This window comes from Neolamprologus multifasciatus, chromosome 7 (assembly GCF_963576455.1).
Source record: "Neolamprologus multifasciatus chromosome 7, fNeoMul1.2, whole genome shotgun sequence".
NCBI classification, from domain to species: Eukaryota; Metazoa; Chordata; class Actinopteri; order Cichliformes; family Cichlidae; genus Neolamprologus; species Neolamprologus multifasciatus.
Genome location: NC_140445.1, coordinates 33089653 through 33116777, shown reverse-complemented (window position 1 = coordinate 33116777; position 27125 = coordinate 33089653). Strand labels below are relative to the sequence as shown.

Sequence of the window (27125 nt, the reverse complement as noted above, 5' to 3'; positions counted from 1 at the left end):
GACGCGCAGTGCTCCAACGCCTGGGATTATTTTTGCATGCAGGCCGACAGCGGAGGCACACTGTGGTGGGATGGGCTGTGAGCTGTTCAAGATGGCGGCGCCCTGTGGAGTGCAGCTACTCTAACAGGTAAACAGGTCCGATTTTTTTACATCTCGTCTGTTTTTTTTTCACTACAAATTTCAACGCACAAGTTACGTTTTGGTGAAAGCGATTAGTTTTGCTTGTTTCTCAGCTGGTTGAATGCGGCTGACAGAGTGAATTCTCCGCCGAGTGTGGGTCGCAGCTCCCAGCTAACGTTAGCTCTCAGCGGTGGGACTGACTTGTTTTTGGGGAGACCTGTGATGGGTAGATGTCAAGGCTTTAAGCGTTTCGTCCTGGTTTTATCTGGCTTTTGTTGTTTATTTATTAAAAAGCAGTGCTCAGTTTGCCAGAGAGGAGACGTCTGCATAGTTTTATAATCGGATAAAGTCAACCCAACCCTGCCCATTGTTCCCTGCGAGTTGTTTACGACAAGCAGCAGCCTCTGGTCAGTCCACATACAGCGGGGAGCTCTGCTGTTTTTCAGCCCCACATCTCGGCCTGTCCTGGCTCTGCACGGCCCTCCTCTTCCATGTCAGTATTTTTCCAGTCTTTACGACCTTTGTGTATTTTTATTTGCTTTTTCACGCTTCGCTATTCATCCCTGTGACAGATCTGCTGCTCCTTTCTGCAGCGTCTCATTTACAGACAGCAGTTTACCCAAATTCACCTCAGCAGTTTTTTCCTATTGTCACACCAGCCATTAATATCCTGTTGTCTTTTGCTGGCTTGCCAACGCCTCAGCTTTTTCAATCACTCCAAAGACGAAATGGGTCACTAGTTTCACACTTTGACCCCCTCGAGCTCTCATTTCTGCCTGTCACATTGACTAAGCTGTTAAAATTCCAGCACTGGTAGCTGGGCCTTTGCATTATATATAAACACTAACCTAACACATTGCCTGAAGGGATAAATGTTTATATGTGACGCTTTACTTCTTTAGAATCCATTCATGTTTATTCATCTGAGTCATTTATTTTCATTTGTAAGCCACCCTAACAACATGTTCATGAATAAATGGGTTTCACAGGGGTATTTAAAGCTTTTCACAAATATTTTAGACCATGTGTGATTTAACCTGCATTCTTTCTGTGCATGCTCACAGTCTTGACATAAATGCATAAAGACATAAGCTTCGTGTCTCTCCAGAAATGGCAGCGTCCCAAGTTGAACCGGTCCTCTGTAGGTATTTGTTTTTAATATAAGCTCTCAACAAATTAGGAGCAACACGAAAATGGCAACTACTGTGCTGAGCTGATGATAGATGTCCTTAGACAGCTGGTCAGACTGGTGCCCAGGAGATAAGATTAATGTGTGATATACTCATTATTTCCCAGGCAATATAAAATGAACCACATCCCATGCATGCAGCTGATCTTTTTCATTTTTCAGGTCAGCAGCATGCATGGGATGGGGAAAAAAGAAGAAGATATGATTAATGTCAGTAATACTTATGGCCAGGTTTGCAGAATTTCCTGGTTTGGTTATCTATGCAGATTTTTTTAATTTAATTTAAATGATCATCATTATTATTGTTGTTATTATTATTTTTTTGCACATAACTTATGTCATTTAAAAAATGGGAATACTGTGCACCAGCAGTTAAGAGTTAGGCACCAAGGCTGCCCTCTGTCATGGTGAGAAAAGGTCCGAGCTATTTTCAGGGAATACTGACTGTTTTCAGATTAATGCAGTTTACCACAAGCTCCCAGCCACCGACATGGCCTCATACTGCCTGTTTGGATTTCTGGTTCTGGGAATTTTGAGATGATAGCCACCCAGTCATAACTGTTTAGAGTTTGTTTTCAAGTGTTTGAGGTGTTTTCTTTCTTTCAGGATGTTGTTGTGAAGGAAAGAAATTAAATTTTCATTAGTTGTGCAGCACTAAACTCCTCAAGACTCTGCCCCGAAATGTCCAGCTTAGCTAAGCAGACATTTGACAGTGTTACAAAGTCTGTGTGATATCCAGTGGTGCTGATAATTGTCTGGTAAATTTACAGCGAGCAAGTGGGTGTCATGTGTTTGGCCTCACATGTACACTACCCAGACAGCACCCCTCACCTACCCCAACACAGTTTATTAGTAAGTGTAGCCTTAGCTTCTGAAGGAAGGATAACGCTGTACAACATCAAGATCTCATTCTTACAACATTACCTAAAGACAGTTTATGTAGGTGTGCACAACAAGTCTGAATTAATTATGTATATACGTGTGTTTCATATAAATACTTTAAATGTGGAGTCTTTTCAGTTCATTCAGTTTTATATTTGCATGTGGTGACCTGCTGCTTTTCTATTTTATCTACCATTATTTAATCAATTAGTCCAACACAATTTATTACATTTATAGTAATTAATCATTGTATTAACTATAATACTGTTTTCTCATTTAACATCAGACTCTTGTAAATTGTGACAGACACTTTTGCTGTTTTTTTTTTTGTTTGTTTTTTTTGGATGATTTATATATAAAAAAAAAACAGATGGTAAGAAAATGATAAGAATAGATGTACACAGATTTAAAAGTTCATGGAAGATTTAATATGGTGTGGGATGGTTTGTTAAACAAAAGAAGCAATTTTAGCTCTGGGAAGACTTGATGGAGCATTTTTCATTATTTTCCACCCATTAGGTAGCTCAGAATAGAAAGTTAGTTGTATCTTTGCTCAGTCCAGTAAACCTCTGCAAACTGTGTCTTATTAAAAACTTATTCAGATGGACCATATAGCCCCATCATAAAGAAGGCAAATGTCCTTCTTTATGATGGGGCTTTTAAATATTCACGCAGGAGAATAGAAGGCTACTGCTAACAGCTCGCGCTCGGGCCAAATGTAATTTTCAGTGTGTACATGGAAGCGCTCGGGCTGCATAAAGCTTCTTTGTGTGCTCCTGAGCATTCCCAAGCTGCCTGAGATCACACTGAGGCTAACTCTTGTTTACACCACTGACCTGTCCCTGCAAGACTTCATTTCCACACCCCAATTCTCAACCCCCGTGACTCAGCAGTTAATTGATTTAGAAAAAAAAGAAAAAAACTGGGCTGTGACTTGTCCTGTGAGTGAACAAACGGGAACATGTGCGAATGTTAATCGTGCGTGGTTTTTTTTTTTTGGGGGGGGGGGGGGGGGGGGGGTAAAATTTGTTTTGAATGGGAGCATCCTGGAGCGACTAATATTGTTACGTTTCCATCCAGAGGGGAAGTGACACATGACTTCAGTGGAAATACACTGGATATCGATTCATTTATTTTAACCAGATAAGCTCCTGTTATCTTGGTTTTCATAGCATGTGACTCCATGTTGAAAGCTTCAATATTTTGCACTAATAGTTTACACCCTGTGAGCTACCAAAAACAAACAAGAGTCTCATCATTTTCTAACTTGTTAGGGGTTGTGGTTTAAGAGCTTCAATTAGATCTCTGGTGCTGATTCATTATTCCTTTTGGGGAAGAAGCTGCTGGATGCAGACACCCTGATGCTAATGGCCTGTCTATCAGTATTATTAATGCCCGTTTCTCAGATGGAGATTTGCGAGGATTCCTTGGCCTCCTTTACTTCGAACAGCTGACTCAGCGTCTAGCCTAAACGCATTACAGACTTATCCCCTAAAATGGTAAACACATTAGGTCCCGTTGTATTTATGTTTTGTTTTTTCAAAGCACATACTTGTGTATACTCAATATAAATTAAACAACTTCTCACTTAAAGCTCAGATAGTAAACAGGAAGGATTTGAAAGGATTCTCTTGTCTTCTTGAGGTCAGATTAGCAGCAGGTCACATAGTTGGATCCATCGACACTGCTTAATCCGCTCCAAGTCCGTTCTCTGACCTTGTTTTTTTAATTTGTCCCGCAGTATTTTTGACAAGCGAGGTGGTTTATGTGTGTTTGTGTCAATAAAGCTGCGTGTGGTTCAGGACTTTGATGGAAAATCGGTTATAGCCTGCTGAGCTTGTGCTTCCCTGAGGAAAAGATTTAATTTTCTTACTTCAAAAAACAAAATGTATAGGCTTGTTCCAGATTTTTGCCTTGTCATTGTAGGAAAAAGCATGGGTTTAAGTAACATTATGAATTGGCTCCATTGTCAAATTGTCACAACTTCCTTGGACATTTGATTAATGGTAAAAACTCTGCATTCTCTGCGGTGACAAAGTTAAAATGTCTGCAGAGGAAAACAGTCGGTTTGTTTAATATAATATAATTGAAAAATAACATGAACTCTGTCATTTCTTTGAGCATTCAGCCACATCTTATCATCAAGTGTTTGGTTTGTTTGTGTGTCTTTTTTTTTGCCGTTTTCAAACTATTACCAAATTATTGCTCTGAAACTATAGTAAATGCAAGTTTTGAAAATGTTATCACACTGTTAATTCAACCTTATTAATCTCTTCAGATATCTTATATAATAGAGATCTCTTATACTGACTCAATACTTTTATTCTTGGACCCATGATGCATAGACCAGAGTGGTCCTTATTTATCTTATACTGGCTTTGGTCCTACCACTACTTCATCCTCATGAACTGGCAGTATATTCTTGCCTTTGACCCTTACAAATGGTGGCTCCTCAAAAGTGGTGTTAAACCTGGGGGTGAACTCTGGCATGGCCTGAGCTTCCAGGTTAGAACAGGAGTCCAGCGTGCCTCAGGCTTCAGTATAAATGGTTACTGGTCTATGTTGACGTCACAATTTGCACAAGCTCTGAGCACCGTGTCAACTGTAACCACGGTTTTATATTCTTTCCCTTTAGGGACACCCTCCCTTTAAGCCATCTTCTTTCTAACTGGCTGCCATTGTGTGAAAACATTGACACAATAGCAGCCAGTTAGAACTTCAGAAGGAAATATAAGGCTGGTGAATGTTCCACCATCCTCACCAGTTTATCGGGTACTAAGCAGGCATCGTGAAGTCAGGGTTTTTCCTGCTTAGAGGGATTTTAGACTGACTAGCTCTAATAGGGGATTCCTCTATGCCTTCTGGTGTTGCACTTTTTGATAACATGTTAATTTGGCTTCATAAACTCAACACAAACACAATCATGTTTCACAAATGATCAGAAATAACAGAAAAATAATTGATTTTGCTTTATGTGGCCCTCTTAAAAGCCTTATTTGGCCTCATCTGCGGGATGATTGAGAGACTTAAGGACCACTGTGTGTCTTTACAGCAGAGACATTGTATTCATTGCTTATAACTTGAAATTACATGGAAATATGGCTGCATTGTCTGTCATTCACACCTCCCTCACCTGATAGGATACCATGACAAGGCCGTTATGTTAGTCAAATCAGAGCTCTTGTATCTGCGTGGGTATCACAAAAGAGAAGTCCACTCATTTGGGGTGAACTTTTTTTTCTCTCTCCCCTTTTAAGAGAATTCTCTTTACTGCAAACCCTGCTTCCCATTACACCGTTGATATTGTCACGCAAGCAGTAATCCTGGATCAGAGCTTAAACACATTCTTGGGAATGTTTTTGATTTGATCTTGGTGCATTGTAGAGGTGCCTGGAGACTGTATTGGTGGGTGGGTCCCAGGAGTCCTCCAGGCAAGTGGGGACGGACGCCGTGACAGAGACGCTGCCTCCACGTCCAGCACTGCCACCACCATGGCCAGGGAGCAGCCAAATGTGGGGGACCTCCTCCCACTCTTGGAGACCTCTGACCTCCACCAGCTAGAAGAGATCAGAGGCCTTATCAATGAGCAGCTCAGCACTGGTAGGCACTTGGCTTGTTATGTGTCAGCACAGTTTATTCTGGGCACAGCTTTCTTTCTCTCTGTGTGTGTGATGTCACTACAACTTAACAGAATAAATAATTAAAAATTATATGCATACTTGTGCTTCTTCAGTGAGTTTCTCATTCTGTTCACAAACTCCGATCCACTCTCTTAAGTTGCACCTAGCAATGGTAGTCCTTGTTCTGCTCTGCAGCCTTGGTTAACTTAGGTCATCTTTACCCTGCGATGTAACCTTCAACACCAGTTGCAGTCGTAGCAGGCTATGTCGACTCAATGTGTAATTTGCAACATAGATTTCCAACTTAAGCAGAAATTGGCCATTAGACTAGAATATGGACTTCCACTGCTAGCTGTAGTCCAGGAACGTGGAGGTTGAGTTTGTGAGGCAGCTGAAGGCTATATGACCATGAAAAAGATAACCTAGTCAACCTGGCTGTAAGGAAGTAGGAGAAAGGAAGCTAGCTGGTAAGCGGTGATACTGCTACTTGAGCAATTGCATCATCTTTTCAGACGGATAAAATAATACATCACAAAATGTACTTGGGTATCAGTAGCCCATAAAAGTAAAATCTGTGTGTGGGGGAAACCACTGAACTTTGATAACCTTGGCCATTCTGTGCAGATTGCATCTCATTCTTTTAATAATACCTGCTTTATCACCTGGTTTAACTTACCTCACTGCATATTTATTCAAAATCTCCTTCCTGTTTTCCTTGAAGAACGTGGGTCCATGCTGCTAAACACGCTGGTGGACTACTATTTAGAAACCAACTCCGCCCAGGCTGTGCATATCCTGTCATCTGTCAGAGAGCCACATGATAAGGTGAGGTGGAGTTTGTTTGTTGTAGCTTACCTGTGACATGGTACTTTTTAGGGTAGGAAAAAAAAAAAAGAAAACCAACAGAACAAAAAGCACTGCTTATAGAAACATTAAACTCTATACAGGACCATAATGACCAATCAATACATAAAGTTACCTCTTATATTGTCACAGATTAGTTTCAACATGCTTTAAAAATGAGACTAACTGCCTGTGCTGAGTACTGATTGTGTTTGCTACCCTGACCCTAATGTCCTTCTGTCACAGCACCTTCTAGATAAGATGAATGACTGTATGACCAAACAGGCCTGCCGGCTGCCCACCCTCACTTTGCTCGGCCATGTAGTCCGCAAGCAGCCGTCCTGGATCCACAAGATTGCTCGATACCCTCTGCTACTCTCACTGCTCAAATGCCTAAAGGTAACGACCCAGATACGACTCGATGAACAAAGAAATCTTGTAAAGGCACCGAGTCTTGTGTGGATGGATGCGGATCAGAAGTTTTTCATCCAAGCAGCTTTTAGAATGGATTTAATTCTAGTGAGCACACAAAGCAGTAGATTGTTTAGTTTTCTGCTTTCAAAGCAGTTACTTACCTGGGTTTTGTTCATATACACACACCTTTGAGCTGTTACTAGCAAGTATTTAAATGTCTACATTAAAAATCATTAAACACAACATTACTTACTTAGGCTAAGAATTCAGTGTGTATTGTACTTTGGCTTGTATTATTTTTAATAGCTACAGCATACCCATCCCCAAACCTCACAAAATCTGCTTTAGCTCTACTAGAGCTTGTCAGCAAATTGTATGCTAATACGCTAAGCCTAAGATCTTTGATTGTACTATGTAATGTCTTTTGTGTGCCCTAAACCTAAATACTTTCACCTTGATATCATGGCAGACAGATACAGATGTAGTTGTGCTTATCACTGGAGTGCTGGTGCTGATCACTCTGCTGCCCATGATCCCTCAAGCTGGGAAACAACACCTGTGGGAGTATTTTGACATCTTTGGCCGTTTGGCATCGTGGAACCTGAAAAATCCAGGTAGGAACTTCCTGTCATGTCTCAAAAATATGTTGTCGGCTTTTTGAATGTTTTCTAGTTCATTTTTAAGGGTCTTGATCCAGTTGTGTGGGAGGTAAAGGGGTGTTTAAAGGCGCTGAGCAAGCTTAGGTTTTTGTCTCTAACCCTTTTTCCCCACTTTAAGGCCATGTTTCAGAGGTTTACCTAATCCACCTACACGCCAGCGTCTATTCCCTCTTCCACCGTCTCTATGGCATGTACCCTTGCAATTTTGTGTCCTACCTGCGCTCCCATTACAGCATGAAGGAGAACATGGAAACCTTTGAGGAAGTAGTTAAGGTAAGCGCATTACCTCAGATGCAGTGATCTGTTGCTCTTCATTAGAGTTGGTAGCAAAGTGATGATGGATGTTAAATTTGTGTCCAACCTTCAGCCGATGCTTGAACACGTTCGTATTCATCCAGAATTGGTGACGGGAACCAAGGATCATGAGCTTGACCCCACCAGGTAAGACAAATTTTATTTATTTTATTTTTCTGTATTTCCAGCAGGACTTTGCCTAACATTGCTCTGCTTTTCTGTAGGTGGAAAAAGTATGAAATCCATGATATCGTCATTGAATGTGCCAAAGTGTCTCTAGACCCCAAGGAGGCTTCCTGTGAGGAGGGCTATGCCACCATGCCTGAGAACTTTTACCCCCAAATCCACCTGCGACCACAGGACTGCACTTCCAGCCCCTACCCAGACCTCCACAGTAGCTATGGTCAGTTTTGCATATGAAACGATACTGATACGAGTAAGAATAATAATAGACGTGTTGCATTTTTGCATCTGCATCAAGAACCATAGGTCAGGTTAGAACATAGTAGGGATTTTATCATTTGAAGTATTACTTTGAAGCATTACTTGGAGCAGCTTTTAAAGAGCACCGGAACAGTGGTGTCCTAAGAGCAGACTGAAAGTTGCTGGCTGGATCCATTAGTGGCTTGTTCATACCATTTGTCTTCTTGACAACAGGAAGCACTTCTTCAACCCCATTTTCAACTCCACGACAGCCTCTACCCCCACCCCTGTCCTTGCCCCCCTTCTCAGGGACACAATCCTCGTACCGGAGTCCACAGACCTCCAGACGGCAGGTAAGATCATCCATAATTCGATCAAAATCTGTCATAATTGTTGCTTTAGGACACAGGGTTTGTCAGTAATTGATGATCAGAGGGTAGTACCAGAGCACGTTGTTGTTAAGCTTCTGCTTGATGCTGGCTGTTGTACACAGGGTCATGTTTACACCCCATATAGCACCTGTCAGACAGAGTTAGGCGATTGTTTGTCCAGAAAGCCCTACGAATGAGTTCAAAAAGAACAATAGCTGTCCTCCATGTTTTTGAAAAATGCAAAGAAAAAGTGTTTCTGAGTCCCTAAAATCAGCTGGCAGGCAGAGTCAAGTTCATGCCCCTATGCTTATCCTGCCACCACTCCGTAAGGGCTGGAAAGGGTTTGTTGCCTTGGAGATGCTGTCTCCCTTTTTATTATTGGACCAGCTGCATGAAGGAGGGGTCTGGGTGTTTTTCTGCCCCCTGGGGTCTGTCTGAGAATTTTTCTCTCCCACGACTGTGACGGATGGATGATCTGGAAAACACGTGAGAGCCGCCATTTTTTTACTTGGCTTGCTTCACCCACATCCACCTGTTCCACTATTCAGCCACTATTCAATGTTTTCTAGTTTTCTACCATCTGACAGTAAATCAGTTCTTACAATGCATTAACAGAATAAGAAACCCCAGCCAATTGAGATGTATTTTAAATTCTAGAATAATAAATATCCTGTAATTTTTGAGGTATCCAGACAAGTGGGGATGCAAATGGTCCTGCAAAATGAGGATAAGCAAGCTTCCTCCAGAAGTGCAATTTTAAATTGCCCCCAGTTAATGTAGCACTGCCAATCTTTCATAAAGCTGATTGTGATACACAGGTGGTCTGTGTCCCTCTCTGTGTGGGCGACGAAATGCATCAGGAAGTTTTAGTTCCCACTTTATAGTCTATAACAAGAGGGCACCAAATCACCATATATGACAGAGAATGATCTAATAATTTTGTTTACTAAGCTACAACAGTATATCATCTATAGACCAGTTTGTTTCCCAAATTTTATTATATTACAGTAATAATGACTCTCTTCTTTGCAGAACTCCTGTGAATTGAATTCCTCCTGTGGTGGGAAAGACCCTCTGTGGAGCCCCTCCTCATTGTGTGGCATGACTACACCCCCTTCCTCAAGGGGCATGTCGCCCAACTTGGAGCTCTCCCACAGTGCCTCACATCTTCCCACCCGCTTCCACTGCACATCAGGTACAGGCTGCATCATGCTCTACGTACCGTACCGTTTTCTGACGTGGCGTCCTGTCGTGTCTTTTCTGGTGACTGCTGATTGTTTTTGATCCGAGCAGGAGGAAAAGGAACGCCTGCCTCCAGCACCCCAGCCACGTCTTCTCCGCCTCCCACCTTATCAGATGACTTTCCTGTAATCTCCTTACCAGCCAACACAGTACAGTCCAGTCCACCAAGAAAAGTATGCTCTCTCAACGCTATCCTGAAAATGTCCATAAGATGCAGATTTTAGAAATCCTGCCAATCACTTTGCATGATAGAATTACAAAAGGTCATTGGCAGTGGGCAGATTGTGATTATTCGTTACACTATGATGTTTTCATTTTTTTAATCACTTAAGAATCTGAAAAAACTAATATGTTGAACAATTCAATGTGCCTTACATGAAAACAGCAGGAGGCAATAGATTTGAGTAATTATGTTTAATGAGGGAAAATTGTAACTTTATTTAAAATTTATTTTAGAATTACGCTGGGAAAGAAGGGCTGGAACAAACCACCGATGTGTCCTGAAAACTGTCTCTAATGAGACTGTTAACTGTGTGTGACTTTTCAGGATCGGAGACATGGGGAAGGCACAAAGCCCACACTGGTGAGACAAGACCCAGTAAAAGAGCCTGAGAAGAGTTCAGAAGTGGCCACAAGCAAAGGTTAGACGTGATGTCTGTCATTGATACGATTTATTATCATTCATTTTACAGTAGTCTTCACAGGCCATCACTTTTTGGATTAGATCCAGAATGATCCAATAGAAAACCAGTCTGACTGAAATACATTTCAGATGGAGCTCCAGATGAAGCAGTTAACTCACAACTGTAATTTGATCTGATGGTCCACCCCTCCTGGGCAAGACTGCGTTCTGCCTAATTTTAAAATGCTGGATATTTTACAACAGCATAAACATTTGTAATCTGAGTGATGTGCACACTTCTACTTGAAATGACCTAAAATGTGTTTGATTTCTGCTTTACTATCTATAGAGGTTTAATAGTTAATTTCTCAAGTTTAGGGTAAAAGTATTTCTTCTTTTTTTCCTTTCATTTTTTGATACCATATGCAAACATGTGGCATGTTTTTCGTCATCAGATGCAGAGGCTGCAGAGAACATCTCCATGACTCTGACAGAGCTTTCAGTTTTCATGAAGAAACAGGAGTTGGAGCTGCAGCTGAGAACAGAGAAAGAAAAAGAGAAGGAAGAGGGTGAGTTTCTTTCTTGCAGAAACACATTTATGTACATTGACAGCAAATTCAAGCCACAAGGACTAAAGTCAACCCAAGAAAATGTTGCTGTACTATTAAAAAAAAAATTATTTTGAGGTTAACAAAAAAGAAGTCTATAGCTTCCCCAAGTCATTCACATGGTGTTAAAGGCAGACTACCTGCTGCTCTCATTCCTCTTATTGAATTATAAATGCACACAAAATGCTAGCAAGATGTTGAATAAATTCATGCTAGCCATTTTTTTATTCAAACATTGGATCTGAGCAGCATTCACAGGCACAAAAAAAGAGCTGTATGAACTGGTGATTCTGGCACAAGACCTACATTTGAAAATTCTCAATGTCATATGGCTTTTCTGTTTAGTGGTTGCTACTGGCAAACACTAGGGGTGGGGGAAAAATCGATACTGTGTAGTATCGTGATATTTTGTTTGCTAATAATGTATCGATACAGGGACAGCAGAAATCGATATTTTGTTACAAAAAAGGTTTTTGTGCTCTGACTTCAGAGCATGTTGATCCTTTTTCTGAGCAAGAATCCTGACATTCCTTCACTGTCCAAATGTGTTTAACTTTTTTGGCAGCAATAAACATGACAGTTTACTTATTTTAATTTAAGACATGTTTTATTTTAATTAAGTTTAAAACTTTTTTATTTAATGTAAAATTATATTTTGTTTTAATTTACTTTCAAATTCTTCAGTTGCTGAATGGGCTGCATAGTTTTCATAAACTGCATAGTTCAGAATAGCTATAATTGTACCAGATGGTTGCATTCAGTTAAGTTGGACTAGACTGTAATACAAACCATTCAGTTTGTCAACAATAAAACTGACTGAAATGAGAGAAAGACTGAGTGTGAGACTTTGATATTAGATAAAATGAATATTGATAAAGTTTACCTTTATGTACAGAATCTGAATATCGCAAAATATTTTTAAAAAATCGCAATAATATCGTATCGTGCGTTAAGTATTGTGATAATATCGTATCGTGGGATGTATGGTGATTCCCACCTCTAGCAAACACTGGAGCCATCAAAGCTATTGATGGATATGCCTGCCATTATCAGTCTTTCCTATTGATAATCCTGAGAGGCTCTTAATGTAGCAGTTTTCTCCATTTCTCCTTAATATTACACCTGCAGATTTCTTTTTTTCACATTTGTCACCCTTAAGTGTTTCAACTCATCAAATTTTTATATTAGACAAAAAGAAAAAAGAGTAAATGTAAAATTCAGTTTTTAAATTGTTTAACGTAATAAGTGGTTTTGCCACCCTGGCAGTAAGAATTGCAGTCGAGCATTTGTAGTAAGTTTCACATCACTGGAGAGGCCCACCTTTCTCTTAAGGCCTGTTTGAGATGCTTTGGCATGACCTTAATCAGATTCAAGTCCAGATTTTGACAAGGCCTCTCCAAAACCCTTGTTTTGCTGCCTTTTTTAAAAAGCCATTCAGAGGTAGGCTTGCTGGTGTGTTTTGGATCATCATCCAGCTTCACAGCCCAGCTTGAGCTTCAGGGCGCGAACTGATGTCCAACGTTCTCGTTCAGGATTTTCTGGTAGAGAGCAGAATTCATGGTTCCATTAATTACAGTGAGAGAGCCTGTCCCAGTTGTCATACGACTAGAGATGGCCTACGCTGCCTCTCAAAAAGAAATGAAAGGAAAGTTAAGGAAACTGTACTTCCTAGCCCAATAGATTTTCCCTTAAACTAGTTGCATTCTTTAAAGCAAAGTAATTTGATTTTTCAGAACAGACACCTTAATAAAATTGGATAACACATATATGAGAACAATGAGTCAGTAGGATGGTCTGTTTTTAATTAAATCAACATTCTGATAAACAGTTAAGTTGGACAATTCTCAGCTCATGAACTAAACATCCAGGATGCCAACACCTCTGTTTATTTCCCTGTATGTTGAGCTTTCTCTGCATAGTTACTGGTTTAAATCCCACTTGAGCCACTTGTACTAAAAATAAATGCACCTGCAGTGCTGCGAACACCACTTTTAACAGAAGCATCTGCCAAATGGCACAAGCTCTGTTTCTAAAGCTAGGTGCTTAGATGTAAACATCCATTCCTTCTTAAATAATAAAAAAAATACAAAAAAAAATTGGGCGCTCGTATTGTGATTGCAGAAATATTTAAACCTGCATGTATATTCTGAATGTCATTGTCTCCTTAACTCCATCTACTGCAGCTGCCATCACAGAGGAGCTATGGAAGCTCACTGAAGAAAAGCTGGAGCTGTCGGGTGTCAGGGGCTTTGACTCCCCTTTCTATCACACCACTGAAACGCTGACTGGCTGTCAGACACGAGACAAGACTCGCTCTAGCACCCAGCCTGGAGGCATCGTCCGGGACACCCATCATGCTGTATCAACACCAGATAAAGCGGAGAACACCGTGTGTAGCAGCACTGTTGGCAGTGAAAGAGGAGCGGGAGCAGGAGAAGGAAGGAATTCAGCTGTTGGCCTGGAGCAGTCATGCTCCTTTCACACATGTTTTACTCCTATTGAGCACCACCTGCATCAAAGCCCCTCTGTCCCGGATGATGAAGTGACTAAGTTTGGGATGTTCTCCCCGAGTCCGTGCAGCAAGACGCCAGCCCCGGTTCCCTATGAGTCATTTTTTGATCTGGCCTTGCCGAGGGCAGCTTCACTCTTTGTGCACCAGAAGACGTCAGAGGTGGTGCACAAGGTCACCATGGAGAGACTTTTGCAGCGGGAAGAGGGGTTGGAGGATGGAGAGGAGGAAGGGGTAGTGTCTGCTTCACCACTGGAGGTGCTGGATCGCCTTGTTCAGCAGGGAAGTGACGCCCACGACAAAGTTCTCAAGAGGTGAGAGACTTTTAAGTCTACATCATTTTAACACTCATAACTACAGTGATTGTGGTCTAAAACACAGGTGACCTGCACACATCCTGTGTAGACTCGGCTGCTACAGCTTCTGCGCACACTACAGATTCTATAGATTGTAGCTTATTTGGAAACATTAGCAACAGTGTATTTTAATAGTTTAAAATGTTCTGTTGTGAATGAAAAGACTAGAATTGGTCATGACCCAGCCTCAGATTCATCTGATGTGCTATAGTCAGACCAGAAATGGTTTGATTTGCCAAAAATATTTCTTCTAAAAATGTCATGTGTAATGGCAGCAACTGCATCTAGTTTCCTCACAATGCTATTACAAACGCAGCAGCCAGTAATCTATCAGATTAGCCCCTTGGGTAAAAAGTCAAGTCCCTGTATTTGAGTATTTCTTATCTCCAACTCCTACAGGTTCCGCTCAGCTCTTTCCAGTATTTAAATTGATTTTTAAGCCATAAAATATTTTAAAAGTCTTAAGTACTTGTGAGAGATCATAATTTTTAAATGTCCTAATACTTTGACCATATCAGACATGCATTACTACATGTAGTCGGCATTGTTTTCTATTACAGGCTGTTTAGAAGAGGTGAAATGACAATTAGAAGGTGACAGATGGGAAATGCAAGTAGCAAGGACACAAGGTTCCAATTGTTCATATTTGAGGTGATTTCTAAATGTTCTGGAAAAAATTAAACTTAAAAAATAACATTTAGGCAGTTGAGTCCAATATAAAGTTCAAATTGTTTAGAAAAATAAGGTGCCAATGGAGTCTTTCATTTCCACTGTTACCTCATCATCAGTGCCACGTGGACCGCAAGCTGGTTATGTTGGGTGTAATGAAACACCCGCAACATTATTAAGTATTTAGAAGAGGGTTTGTGGCTCCTTTGCATAATCCACAACATTTGTGTTATTTTCAAGTTGATGATTCCTAAATCAGAATGTGGGAAGACATTTAATTTTAATAGATAATCAGTGTGCATTGCTCAAGTTATTACTGTTCTGCTGTCAAACAGCTTAAATTAACTTTTGAAAAGCATGCAGAAACCTTTTTTTTTTTTTTAACATTGTTGGAAGTACATAACAATCCCACCAACAACTAGGATGACATGAAACACATGCCATGAGGTTAGATGCACCGAAACTGTATTTTCAGTTCTAGTTTTAGTTGCACAGAAAAGCTCTGTGCCTTTCCTGATTAGCTTTAGTGAGTGTGATACAAACTCTGCTATATGGGTACAGTTTCAAAGAAAATTTAAGTTATTAAATATCAACTTTCAGTATGAAAATACTGAAGTAACACATGTATGTTGCGGTGGTTTAGGTATTCATTCTTTAACTTCTTTGTTGTGAGTCAGCCACTCATCTTGATCACACTGAAGAACCTCATGAGTCTGTTTTGATGTGCTTTTCAATGTTCAGAGCGTTTCTGGGTTGTTTCCAGTCTATTACCGCAGTTCCAAAGGAAAACACCCAGTTTAGAACAAGCATGACATTGTTCGAAATCCACCTCCCCCTTCTTTTCTTTCTCTCTCTCTCACACTCACACTCTCTCTCTCTCTCTCTCTCACACACACACACACACACACACACACACACACACACACACACACACACACACACACACACACACACACACACACACACACAGCTGGCTTGTCCACAGTGCCAATAATACAACAGCACAAGCGGTGTCAGCAAAGCCAGGACTAAGCACAGATCATTTAGACTGAATTCAATTTTAGTTGCTTGCTACTGCCATATTTAGATTTTCTGTGTTAATACAGGCAGATGGAGAAAATGAAGTTGGCACACACACATGTCAAAATCAAGGCAGAGAGAGAAATAAGACAAGTTACAAGCATGCCATTTTTTACTGCGATGTGGTCACCTGTAAGGGGAGGAAATATGGACACCGTATGGGAAAATTGTAGGAGCATAATTATAACTCCTATAAACAGTCTTGATATATCTTGACATTTAGTGAATTCTAGACTCTGCTAGGTAGATTTTGATACTGTTGGACAAAGCCAAGCCAGCTGTTGTGTTGTCACTTCAGCATTTGTGAAAGAAAATAAGTCCCAAGACTGAGCCCACAGAGTAGGCTCTTAGAGTCTGGCGTGATCTGGTTTGCAAAAATACTGAATGTTCTGCTAGAAAGATAGGAGGTGCATCCAGATGCTTCCTCTGACACTGACTTTCATCACAAAAAATGAGTCATTTCTGTATTATTGTATATATTTAGTACAAGTGCACTTTTTGAGCTAAAGCACACTTGATGTCCAATACAGTGGTCTGATTGGTCAGATCGCTTTATTTGCATCCGGTGTGCAAAGGCCATTAACCTGTGCTAACATTTGCTTTTACCGGTGACTACATGGGTTTTTTTGGGTTTTTTTTTAGAATGCAAAAAGGGCAGATTAAGAGTACAATATGACAAAAACTGCTCATGTTACTGACCTGACCTGTTTTTTGTTTTTTTTTTGCCCCCCCCCCCCCCCCCCCCCCCCCAAAAAAAAATAAATAAAATAAAATCTCCTCTTTAACAGATTACCTTTGCCAAGTAAGTCAGCTGACTGGACACACTTTGGAGGTAAATCCTTCACAACACTCAGAACACCATTGTACACAGATGAAAGAAGCCATTATCAACACTGCAGATGGAGCAGTATATAAATAATACGCATGACTAAGTTTGGCTGCGAGGTCTTAAGACATTTGCAGTATTTTGAAATGATACCAAGGTGGACAGAAAATATGATTTAAAAACTATCAAAATAAAAGTTCTCTCGGTCATGCAGATCCTGTTCAGTGCAGAATTTCAAGTTAAGATGTCTTCTCTGCCTTTGTTTATGCTTAAGCGCACAAATCAAATTTTCTCCAGCTGCAGTTCATAAAAAGGAAAAACAAATAAAACTCTGCCAACCTATAATCAAACTCTGGAATTTGATAACCTCCCTTGGCTGACTGATAGGAGTCATGTCTTTTCAATTACATCTAAAACAAAACTCCACTCTTCACTTGTGGCTGATGGGCATGGAGCCCTTGGATGACTGTAAAGATCCTGGATCAAACTTTCCAGCACGTACTCACTAAATTAGTCTATCATTTTTTGATAAGCAAAGCTGTGTATTCAACGTTAGACTGGGCATTTCCTAGATTTTTATTATTATTTGACATAATTTTAAATATTCATAATGTATATAATATTTATGATGTAAATAACTGGTAATGACATCAGGTTATTCGTCAAACTGCCAACCAGATCATAGTACTAGTTACTTTTGTTGTTTAATTGTTGAACTTCAGCCTTTAGTGATCAAATGATTGTTCTGTTATCATGATGTAAACAAATGCCAATCTTGATTTGAAAATAAGAAAAAAAATTCACATTTTCTTACTAAACTGCACACCTGAAATCATTTGTAAAAGGTGTTTGCTATTTTAAGTGCTCTTTATACCACTGTGTGTGAGTGATCAGCAAAGTTAGGAAAAGCAATCGATTACAGAATATAATTTTATACCTAAACCATTACGTGTGTGTGTGTGTGTGTGTGTGTGTGTGTGTGTGTGTGTGTGTGTGTGTGTGTGTGTGTGTGTGTGTGTGTGTGTGTGTGTGTGTGTGAGAATTACATTATTATTACCTGGGCTTCCTCAGGCTCAGCTCCGCTGGATGAGCTTCACACGCTGCGCAGCCAGCTGCTCCTGCTGCACAACCAGCTGTTGTACGAACGCTACAAGAGGGAGCAACACGCCGTCCGCAACCGACGTCTCCTCCGACGCATCATCAATGCCACCGCACTGGAGGAGCAGAACAACGCCATGGCAAGTTTGCAAGTGCTCATTATCACAGATTGAACACTTTCAAATGCAGTGTTGACAATGTACAAAAGGTGATGTAGCTATCTTATACACTAGATGTGCACTGATTCAACAGCTTATTTTCATTTGGAACGATAAAAAAGGAACAAAGCTCATCTAAATTCTTCAGAGACATTCAGTAATCACTGAGGCATTCAGGCATTTCATAATACCAGCTGTCTAATCAGCTGAGGGTCATCTGCATACATACCAATGAAACTGTAACGGAAGTTTTGTTTGCACACAGATTAGTTTCCAACAAATAACAGTTACAAAGAAGTCACAAAGGCTGTTTTGCCTCCAGTAATCAAATGTAAACACATTTGATTACTTTGATTTACATCCATGTCGCAATCAACCGAAAGAATAACTTTTTACCCCTCTGCCCACTCCACCGGGCAAGCAGCAGGGCAGCATGGACACCAGAGTTTGTGAATTTGGTAACTTGAAAACGAGGCAATGTAGGAACTTCAAATTGATACCACAAGTGCATCTAATAGCAATCTTGGAGTTCGAAGCTCCGTGACCTTGATGTTAGGGTCAGAGTAAAGTTTCTTCTGAATGCATTAACTTGAGAACCAGGCGACATATGTTACCATAGGTGTGTCTACTAGGAGGTTGTATTGAGACGTGTGCCAGTATTTTTGTAAATTATTCAAAAACAGTTCAGTCTGAGTTTCTGGTTTAGAAAATTCTGTGCTTATCGTGTGTGTGGGTGTGTGGGTGTGTGTGTGTGTGGGTGTGTGGGTGTGTGTGTGTGTGTGTGTGTGGGGGGGGGGGTGGGGGGGTGGGTGTGGGTATAGAAGGACCAGCTGAACCTGCAGAGTGTGGACATCCTATCTCTAAGGGAGAGCTTGCAAGTGGAGCAGCAGCGATACAGGCAGCTGTGGGAGGACCGGGAGACGGTGGTGACCAGGCTGCACAGTCAGATCAGACAGCTGCAGCAGGGTCGAGACGATTACTACACCAAGAACCAGGAGCTCCAGGTACACATGCACGTTTACTCTTATATTATGATGTGCTAACATTTCTATACGGTATACATTAGAGTTTGGTATTCATCTAAATCTGTCCTGCATGTTCAGAGCAAGCTGCAGGAGTATCAGAAGAAGATGGATGAACTGGAAGCTGAGCTTCAAAGGGCCAACAACAAAGTTTGTCACACTGGTCACCTCCTGAATCAGATGACTATCAAGGTAAAGAAGTACAGAGTGTGAGATCATTTCAAACCACAGTCAGATCTTTGGCTTTTGTTGGTGTTTTGATAGTTTGACATTCTACCTTTGTAGCTACATTACTAGTGCGATAACCTCCACCTGGTGGTTGATTGGTGGCTTTGCCACTTGTTATAGAAAAAAGGAAGGTGTCTCTATGCTGTACATGGTGTGATTACAGCACACTGTAACTCCTTCTGTAAGACTTGCCAAATTTAAACTTGGTTTCAGTTCAGGGTTGTGCATCTGTACAAAGGTTCAGGTAGTTAAAAACTGGATGCTTGTCTTTTGGCAGCAGGACTCGCAGGTTAACCTTGGGAGACACATTCTCAGTGCACCAACATGAGAAGGTCGAAGACATTGTGCTCCCTACCAGATTGAAAACTGATTGCTTGACTCAAAAATTGCTGTCTAGTATCTGAGCGGTAGAAGTCACCACAGGTTGAAATGAAAGTTGAGTCAGTTAGAGAGAGAAGTGGTTAACTTGCTTCAAGCCTGTGGTGAGGAATCTAAAAGTAGCAGCTGCACTTAAAGCTGCTGCAGTTTCACCCCCCAGAGTCTTTGATTGCCTTTCATATTAAGACTTCCTATACCTTTTGCTATAGGAAGTTCTAATCCTGTGGTATGTGTGCCTGACCTGGTTGTTTTTAAGTCAAGCTCTGATATCCTTATATCATACAGTGGGGCAAAAAAGTATTTAGTCAGCCACCGATTGTGCAAGTTCCCCCACTTAAAATGATGACAGAGGTCAGTAATTTGCACCAGAGGTACACTTCAACTGTGAGAGACAGAATGTGAAAAAAAATCCATGAATTCACATGGTAGGATTTGTAAAGAATTTATTCGTAAATCAGGGTGGAAAATAAGTATTTGGTCACCTCAAACAAGGAAAATCCCTGGCTCTCACAGACCTGTAACGTCTTCTGTAAGAAGCTTTTCTGTCCCCCACTCGTTACCTGTATGAATGGCACCTGTTTGACCTCATCATCTGTATAAAAGACACCTGTCCACAGCCTCAACCAGTCAGACTCCAAACTCCGCCATGGCCAAGACCAAAGAGCTTTCGAAGGACACCAGGAAAAGAATTGTAGACCTGCACCAGACTGGGAAGAGTGAATCTACAATAGGCAAGCAGCTTGGTGTGAAAAAATCAACTGTGGGAGCAATCATCAGAAAATGGAAGACATACAAGACCACTGATAATCTCCCTCGATCTGGGGCTCCACGCAAGATCTCATCCCGTGGGGTCAAAATGATCATGAGAACGGTGAGCAAAGATCCCAGAACCACACGGGGGGACCTGGTGAATGACCTGCAGAGAGCTGGGACCAAAGTAACAAAGGTCACCATCAGTAACACACTACAACGGCAGGGAATCAAATCCCGCAGTGCCAGACGTGTTCCGCTGCTGAAGCCAGTGCATGTCCAGGCCCGTCTGAAGTTTGCCAGAGAGCACATGGATGATACAGCAGAGGATTGGGAGAATGTCATGTGGTCAGATGAAACCAAAGTAGAACTTTTTGGTATAAACTCAACTCGTCGTGTTTGGAGGAAGAAGAATACTGAGTTGCATCCCAAGAACACCATACCTACTGTGAAGCATGGGGGTGGAAACATCATGCTATGGGGCTGTTTTTCTGCCAAGGGGACAGGACGACTGATCCGTGTTAAGGACAGAATGAATGGGGCCAAGTATCGTGAGATTTTGAGCCAAAACCTCCTTCCATCAGTGAGAACTTTGAAGATGAAACGAGGCTGGGTCTTCCAACATGACAATGATCCAAAACACACCGCCCGGGCAACAAAGGAGTGGCTCCGTAAGAAGCATTTGAAAGTCCTGGAGTGGCCTAGCCAGTCTCCAGACCTCAACCCCATAGAAAATCTGTGGCGGGAGTTGAAAGTCCGTGTTGCTCGGCGACAGCCCCAAAACATCACTGCTCTTGAGAAGATCTGCATGGAGGAATGGGCCAAAATACCAGCTACTGTGTGTGCAAACCTGGTAAAGACCTATAGTAAACGTTTGACCTCTGTTATTGCCAACAAAGGTTATGTTACAAAGTATTGAGTTGTATTTTTGTTATTGACCAAATACTTATTTTCCACCCTGATTTACAAATAAATTCTTTACAAATCCTACCATGTGAATTCATGGATTTTTTTTTCACATTCTGTCTCTCACAGTTGAAGTGTACCTCTGGTGCAAATTACTGACCTCTGTCATCATTTTAAGTGGGGGAACTTGCACAATCGGTGGCTGACTAAATACTTTTTTGCCCCACTGTATCTATCACTCTCTGTCAGAGCAAGTTTTCAACTTCAGGGACATTAACGTGTCTTTGCCAACAGACCTATATGACCACTGGTGAGACATCACTAACTTCCTTCACAGTCAGGTTGTGTTTGTACTCTAATTTTTCTATCTGCTTGCTTCTCTTGTAAATGGAAAAACTGTGCAGTACCATGAGCAGGCTTGCAGACAGCTGGGTCAGACTTGGGGAGCTCCAAAAAAACATGCAGATTGTCCCAGGGCTCGTTGCCTTGGAGATATTGTCTCACCCTCTTTATTTTTGGGTCAGGGACACAGGGGGTCTGAGTGTTTTTTCTGGCTCCTGGGATTGGTCTGAAGTCTGTTTCCCTCCTCTGACCCAGACTGAACCGAAATCCTGATGAGCAGGGAGGCGTCTATTCATTTCAGATCAGACAGCATCCATAGGGTCATATATAAGGTCCTTGTTCACGATATTCAGGTTAAGTACAAGTTGGCAGAGGCAAAAGATGCCTCACCATATTCTGAATTATTCCTTAAATTTCTCACTTATTAGGCAGTCAAGATATTCTTCAAGACCATGGCCATATGGTTTAATATCACGACCTGGGAAGTAATTTCTTAGGACGATTTCACAGAATGGCTGTAAAGTGTGACACATTTAAACAAAGTTGAAATCTTTTGGATTTCTTTGTATACTGAAATATCACATGACTTTTTGCTGCACCTCATTGGACGTTTATCAGAGTCAGATCATTAAGGACTGCTTTTCTCAAATTCTTTCGAACAGGGTATTTGTAGCATAATTGCTAATTTGCCCTCCATCATCATTGTTTGTCTCATTTGTCCTTCAGCTGAGCAACAGCGAGAGCACCCAGCAGCAAATGAGCTTCCTGAACAAGCAGCTGCTTCTCCTCGGGGAGGCACATAAGCTGTCCATGCAGGAATTACAGCACGCAGACGCCAATAACACAAAGGTACTGTGGAAGAAGGTTTGTGTGTGTGTTTGCAGGGAACAGCAGAGATGACGTACTGAAGTGAAAATGGACACTAATTGGGTTTGTTGGGTGTGAAACAAAACTCTCCCAGTGAAGCATTTTCAACTTCATGGCAATATGAACTCTGGTGAATGAAGTCACAGGCAGTCAGCTAATCATAATGCTTGACATGACTGTGCTTATGTACCACTTACTGCTAATTTGCAGATAACTTACCTCGTAGAATATGACAGCTTTGTAGTAAGGCTCGCAGAAAATGTTAATCTGTGTTTTGTTCCCATTTTCATGCATTTTTCTTGTGTTGTGACCCACCACCCAGGAGGCCCAGATGCTGCAGGTGTCTTACGGAAAGGAGGTGGAGACTCTACGGCAGAGTCTGCTTGTTCAGGGTCAGAAACTCGAGGCGGCGCAGCAGAGAGTCGCCGAGCTGGAGACGCTTCTCTCCAAAAAGGAACACCTTATCGCAGAGCAAAAGAAGTTCCTCGAGGATGTAAAATGTCAAGCAAAGTGAGCACCAGGATTCAAACAAAAAGAGAATTTAATGCAACTCTTTTCTGTATAACTTAAAGCAGCATTGTGTAACTTGAAAATTAGCGTTTGTTGTAATCTTTGTGTGAGAAGATGGATCGCTACTTTAGTACGGATCATAAACTAGTTGTGCAAGTAGGCAAGATCATTTTTCCTACAAACAAAACATTTGGCATTTGGCTCCCCCCCCCCCAAAAAAAAAAAAATTTTTTTGTCTCATGTTCTCTCTCCATGTTTGTCTTTTCCTACATTGAACCAGTGTCTTCTCTCTTCTCTTTGAAGGGCTGAGCTGCAGGCCTCAGACAGCAGGTATCAGGCTCAGAGGAGAATCACTCAGCTGCTGCAGACCGAACTCCTGCAGCTCTACAGCAGAGTAGAGATGGAGGCTCCAGCCAGCACCACCTCCAGCTCACCACCAGAGGGCAGAGATGACCCACACATGCCTTGTGACTCCAGGTCAAGGTGGAGTTGTGATGTTACTTTTTATCATGCAAAAGTAAAGTCAGTGTTTCAGTCCTTGCTTCCTCCAACCTGCATGTCAAAGTATTCTTGGGTAATACACTGAGCCCTGAGTTGCCTCTAATGCAGCCATCAGCGTGTGAGTGTGTGATAGTTGTTTTTTTTTTGTTTGTTTGTTTTAAAAAGGCATATAATAAAGCACCTATAAGAGTGTGTGCAAATCCACCAACACTCAGTTTGGTGAAATCTTATTATTAGTACATTACAAATTATATAATATTCTTTTTAGTGCTAAAACCGCATAGCTGAAAACTAGAGTCTGACACTTTGGTTCAGACACAAATGGATGGATAGCATAGTATTTCATAGATAACTTCTATTATTGTGCGGATCATAGATGTTCATAGGCTTTTTAACATTGCAAATCTTTAGTTGTAAGGGGAAAAAATGTCAGTTGTCTAATTTCTTCATAAATAACCTGGAGGAGGAAAAAAAATGGAAAATGTATGTTTCACTGTTTCTTTTCATTTAAAAAAAAAAAGAAAAAAGAAAAAAGAACTTCAGCTATTTGGTCCACTCTGAAATTATTATTTTTTTCTCCCCACCACAGTGGCATCGTGCCAGATGGACCAAGTAACATTCACAACAACGAGGACACGGACAGCAGACCACCACATGACTCCCCTCATGGCAATGGCAGCACTTTATCGCCAGGGCAACCAAAGGCAAGCAACTCTTCCAAGTCGACGGCAAACTCCATCAACGGCAGTCAGGAACTTGCCCCACCCCTGCTGGTGGAGCCCTCCCTGTCCTGCCCCCACGCCAGCCCGCTCACTCCCCTGGCCGCCTCAGACACACCACTCACCGTGGGCTCCTACCCCAGTGCCAAGAGCTTCCTGGGCATGAGGGCACGTGAGCTGTTCCGCAACAAGAGTGAGAGCCAGTGTGATGAGGACCAGCCACCTCCTCGCCTCGCTGGCCTCGCCCACGGCCTGAAGACTGAGCTGTGCGTGGAGTCGATAAGCCCAAGTTATATTGCCCCAGTCAGCCCCGCACCTTCGCCCATCCCTCCACCTCCCCCTGTTACTCCTCTCACTGTGCCCACCAAGGAGCCCGCCTCTGAGCCGAAACAGCAGAGGGCTTCCAGGCAGGAAAGTCTCTGCAGAAAGACAGGGGCGGGGCCTGGTGGTGGGAGGGTTCAGGTAGGGTCAAGTCGCCCCCGGCAGCAGCAGCTTAAGATCATGGACTATAACGAAACCCATCATGAGCACAGTTAGGGACATAGGACTGAGCCGGGATGAAGGGAGACTGAAATTTAATGATGGAGAAGAGCTACAAAATCGACAAGAGGAACATGTCAGCAATTCAGTGTTATTTGTCCCATTCCCTAAGTGTCACTCTGGGTGGACAACAGGATTTTCACCCCAAGTTCTTCTACTTATGATTGTTTTTGTTTTTGGGTTTTTTTTGGGTTTTTTTTTTCATAATGCTTTAATTCCCTGAAGAATTTTGATAATGTGATACAAGCAATGTCAGCATGTTACCAGTGAGCACGCTATGCTTGACAAAACAAAGGTGCTGAAAGATTCACTGACAGGAAGTTGATAACAGCGATAAAGAATCATGAAGCTCCCTACACAGGACACCTTGACTATTTACTTTTTAGAAAGTCAGTTCAACTAAATTGGAGCTACTTTCTATTGTGGTGGTGTGGCTATCCACAGTAACACAGACGGTTTGTTGTTGAAATATTTAGAGATCATGTTTAAGAGCTGTGAGCAAAATTCCACTCATCACTATTGCATTAGCTGAGAAGGCAGAAACTGTCTCTTTGACTGTAACTGAAGGCACAAGTCAGAAAACCTGAATTCTGGGTAAACTGACAGCTCACTCACTTTTTCTTTTTCTAGTTTTTGTTTGAAACATTTTCTTTTTTTCTATTTAAATGGTAGCAATTCTAAAAAAAGAAAACACTGTTTATTTTTCATCAGTTATCACTTCTAATCAAAGTTCGAATATAAGTTTGCTTGAGTTTTTGGTTTGTTCCAGTGACATTTTGACCCCACACTTTATTGTTCTTGTGTCTAAGCAGAACATTTCTGACAAACCTTTACATTTTTGTTAAAAGGAAAATTGGTTTTGGATCCAAATGTTTAAGTGTAGGTGCTGCGGACACACAAAAATGATTATTTCCACAAAAAAGGAAAGTGAGTGAATGAGATTTGGAAACTGGTAACATTTTTACGAATTTTTATAAATGCTACATTTTCTACATCCCCCCCCCCCCCCTTTTTTTTTTTTTTCTTTTTAATTTTGGGGTACATGAACTAAAATTGAATCAGACCTGACAGGGTTGCACGACCCAGGTTTTATCACAACATTCAGTTCAATACGATTATTTTTGAAAGTGCCAAGCAATATATTTGCATTCTGGCTGACCTCAGTCATCTCTAAACATAAGTGTTGTTTCTCAACTTGTTCACTCCGCTTGAAAACAGACACATCCTGTCCAATGGGTTTTCCTTTCTGCAGGTCTGATAAACATGGAGTTACCTGTTCTCCTTTGGAAGTATTAGAAGTAAACTCTGGCTGTGGAAGTCCATCTAAATCCTGTTGTCCACCGGGAACTCCTGCTGTTTTTTCCTTCTGCCTCGCTATCTAAAGCATGTTCAACAATCCACTTTAAATGCCAACCGTAGTATCTACAGCAAACCAAGACAGAAGAAACCAAGACAGAAGGTACAATCAGCACAAACTGAAGGAAGAAATCAGGACTCTCACCGGAGCTGGAGAATCTGGGACAAAATGGCAAAAAAGGAAGTTCGTAAAGCAGTGGCTTGTGTTTAACTGTGAACAATAAAGATCGTCTTCAATGTTTTGCACTACAGTTCTGAGTTTTCCTCATTTTTTTTTGGTTTTTTTCTGGTCATTGTGAGTTTAATCTTTGGACAAAACCAAATGGGTTAATATTTTACTTTCAGCTCTGACTGAATTTTAGTTTCTTGATCTTCTTTGACAATATTAATTTAGGAAGTGACGTCCCAGTCAAATTGAAGTAGACAAATAAGCTTACTCTCCTCAGTTAAGCTACTAGAAATTTAAAGTTCAAGTTCTTTAAAAGAGTAAGTTGAAAAGTTATCTGAAATGGTTGACTTACTCAGAATCAGTATTATAATAGTTAACGTAAAATTAAAAACTAGAACTAGATGGGGAAAAAAAAAAAAACCTAAGAAAAGACAAACGACATTGTGAACTTGTAAAACTAAAATAAAAACGTAGGCGATGTCCTTGGTTTGATTATGTGATAATTTGGTTAAAAAACAACAACAAAAAAGGTATCAATTTGCTTAATGGGTTAGGTGGACATATTTATTCAGACTTTGAACTGCTCCAAGTCTAAGTCATTGCTTTTATAAAATTCCACGTTTTAATTGTAATACCTGTCCAGTTTTTTATTTTTTATTTTTTATTCTTACCTCTGACATATGTCCTCCATACAACAATAATTAAAAACACTTAAAAAAACAAAAAAACCCCAGATGGAATTGAAATGAGAAAATGGCTAAAAGTCAAAATAACTCGGAATTTAAAAATTTCAAGATACTTAGTGTCAGCAGAAACAAGCTTCCATAAATGGCAGTTAAAGTTTAGTTGATAAT

At 41.1% G+C, this 27125-nt stretch overlaps 1 protein-coding gene across 2 annotated transcripts; it reads left to right on the top strand.

The window, feature by feature from the left end:
* Window positions 1-26353, top strand: tsc1b (TSC complex subunit 1b). Of its 2 annotated transcripts, none has more exons than XM_085167114.1 (22): window positions 1-127; window positions 5576-5791; window positions 6533-6636; window positions 6901-7053; window positions 7538-7682; window positions 7846-8000; window positions 8095-8168; window positions 8246-8424; window positions 8679-8797; window positions 9848-10010; window positions 10109-10230; window positions 10605-10698; window positions 11135-11248; window positions 13471-14110; window positions 16690-16733; window positions 17799-17965; window positions 18805-18987; window positions 19087-19197; window positions 22336-22458; window positions 22799-22986; window positions 23290-23463; window positions 24077-26353. In XM_085167114.1, the coding sequence occupies exons 2-22, from the start codon at window positions 5683-5685 to the stop codon at window positions 24741-24743; spliced, it is 3828 nt and encodes a 1275-aa protein (XP_085023240.1). In that variant the 5' UTR covers window positions 1-127; window positions 5576-5682; the 3' UTR covers window positions 24744-26353. The 2 variants fall into 2 exon arrangements, with proteins under 2 accessions (XP_085023240.1, XP_085023239.1); XM_085167113.1 differs by having other exon boundaries at window positions 23290-23469.
* The last annotated feature ends 772 nt before the right edge of the window (window positions 26354-27125 follow it).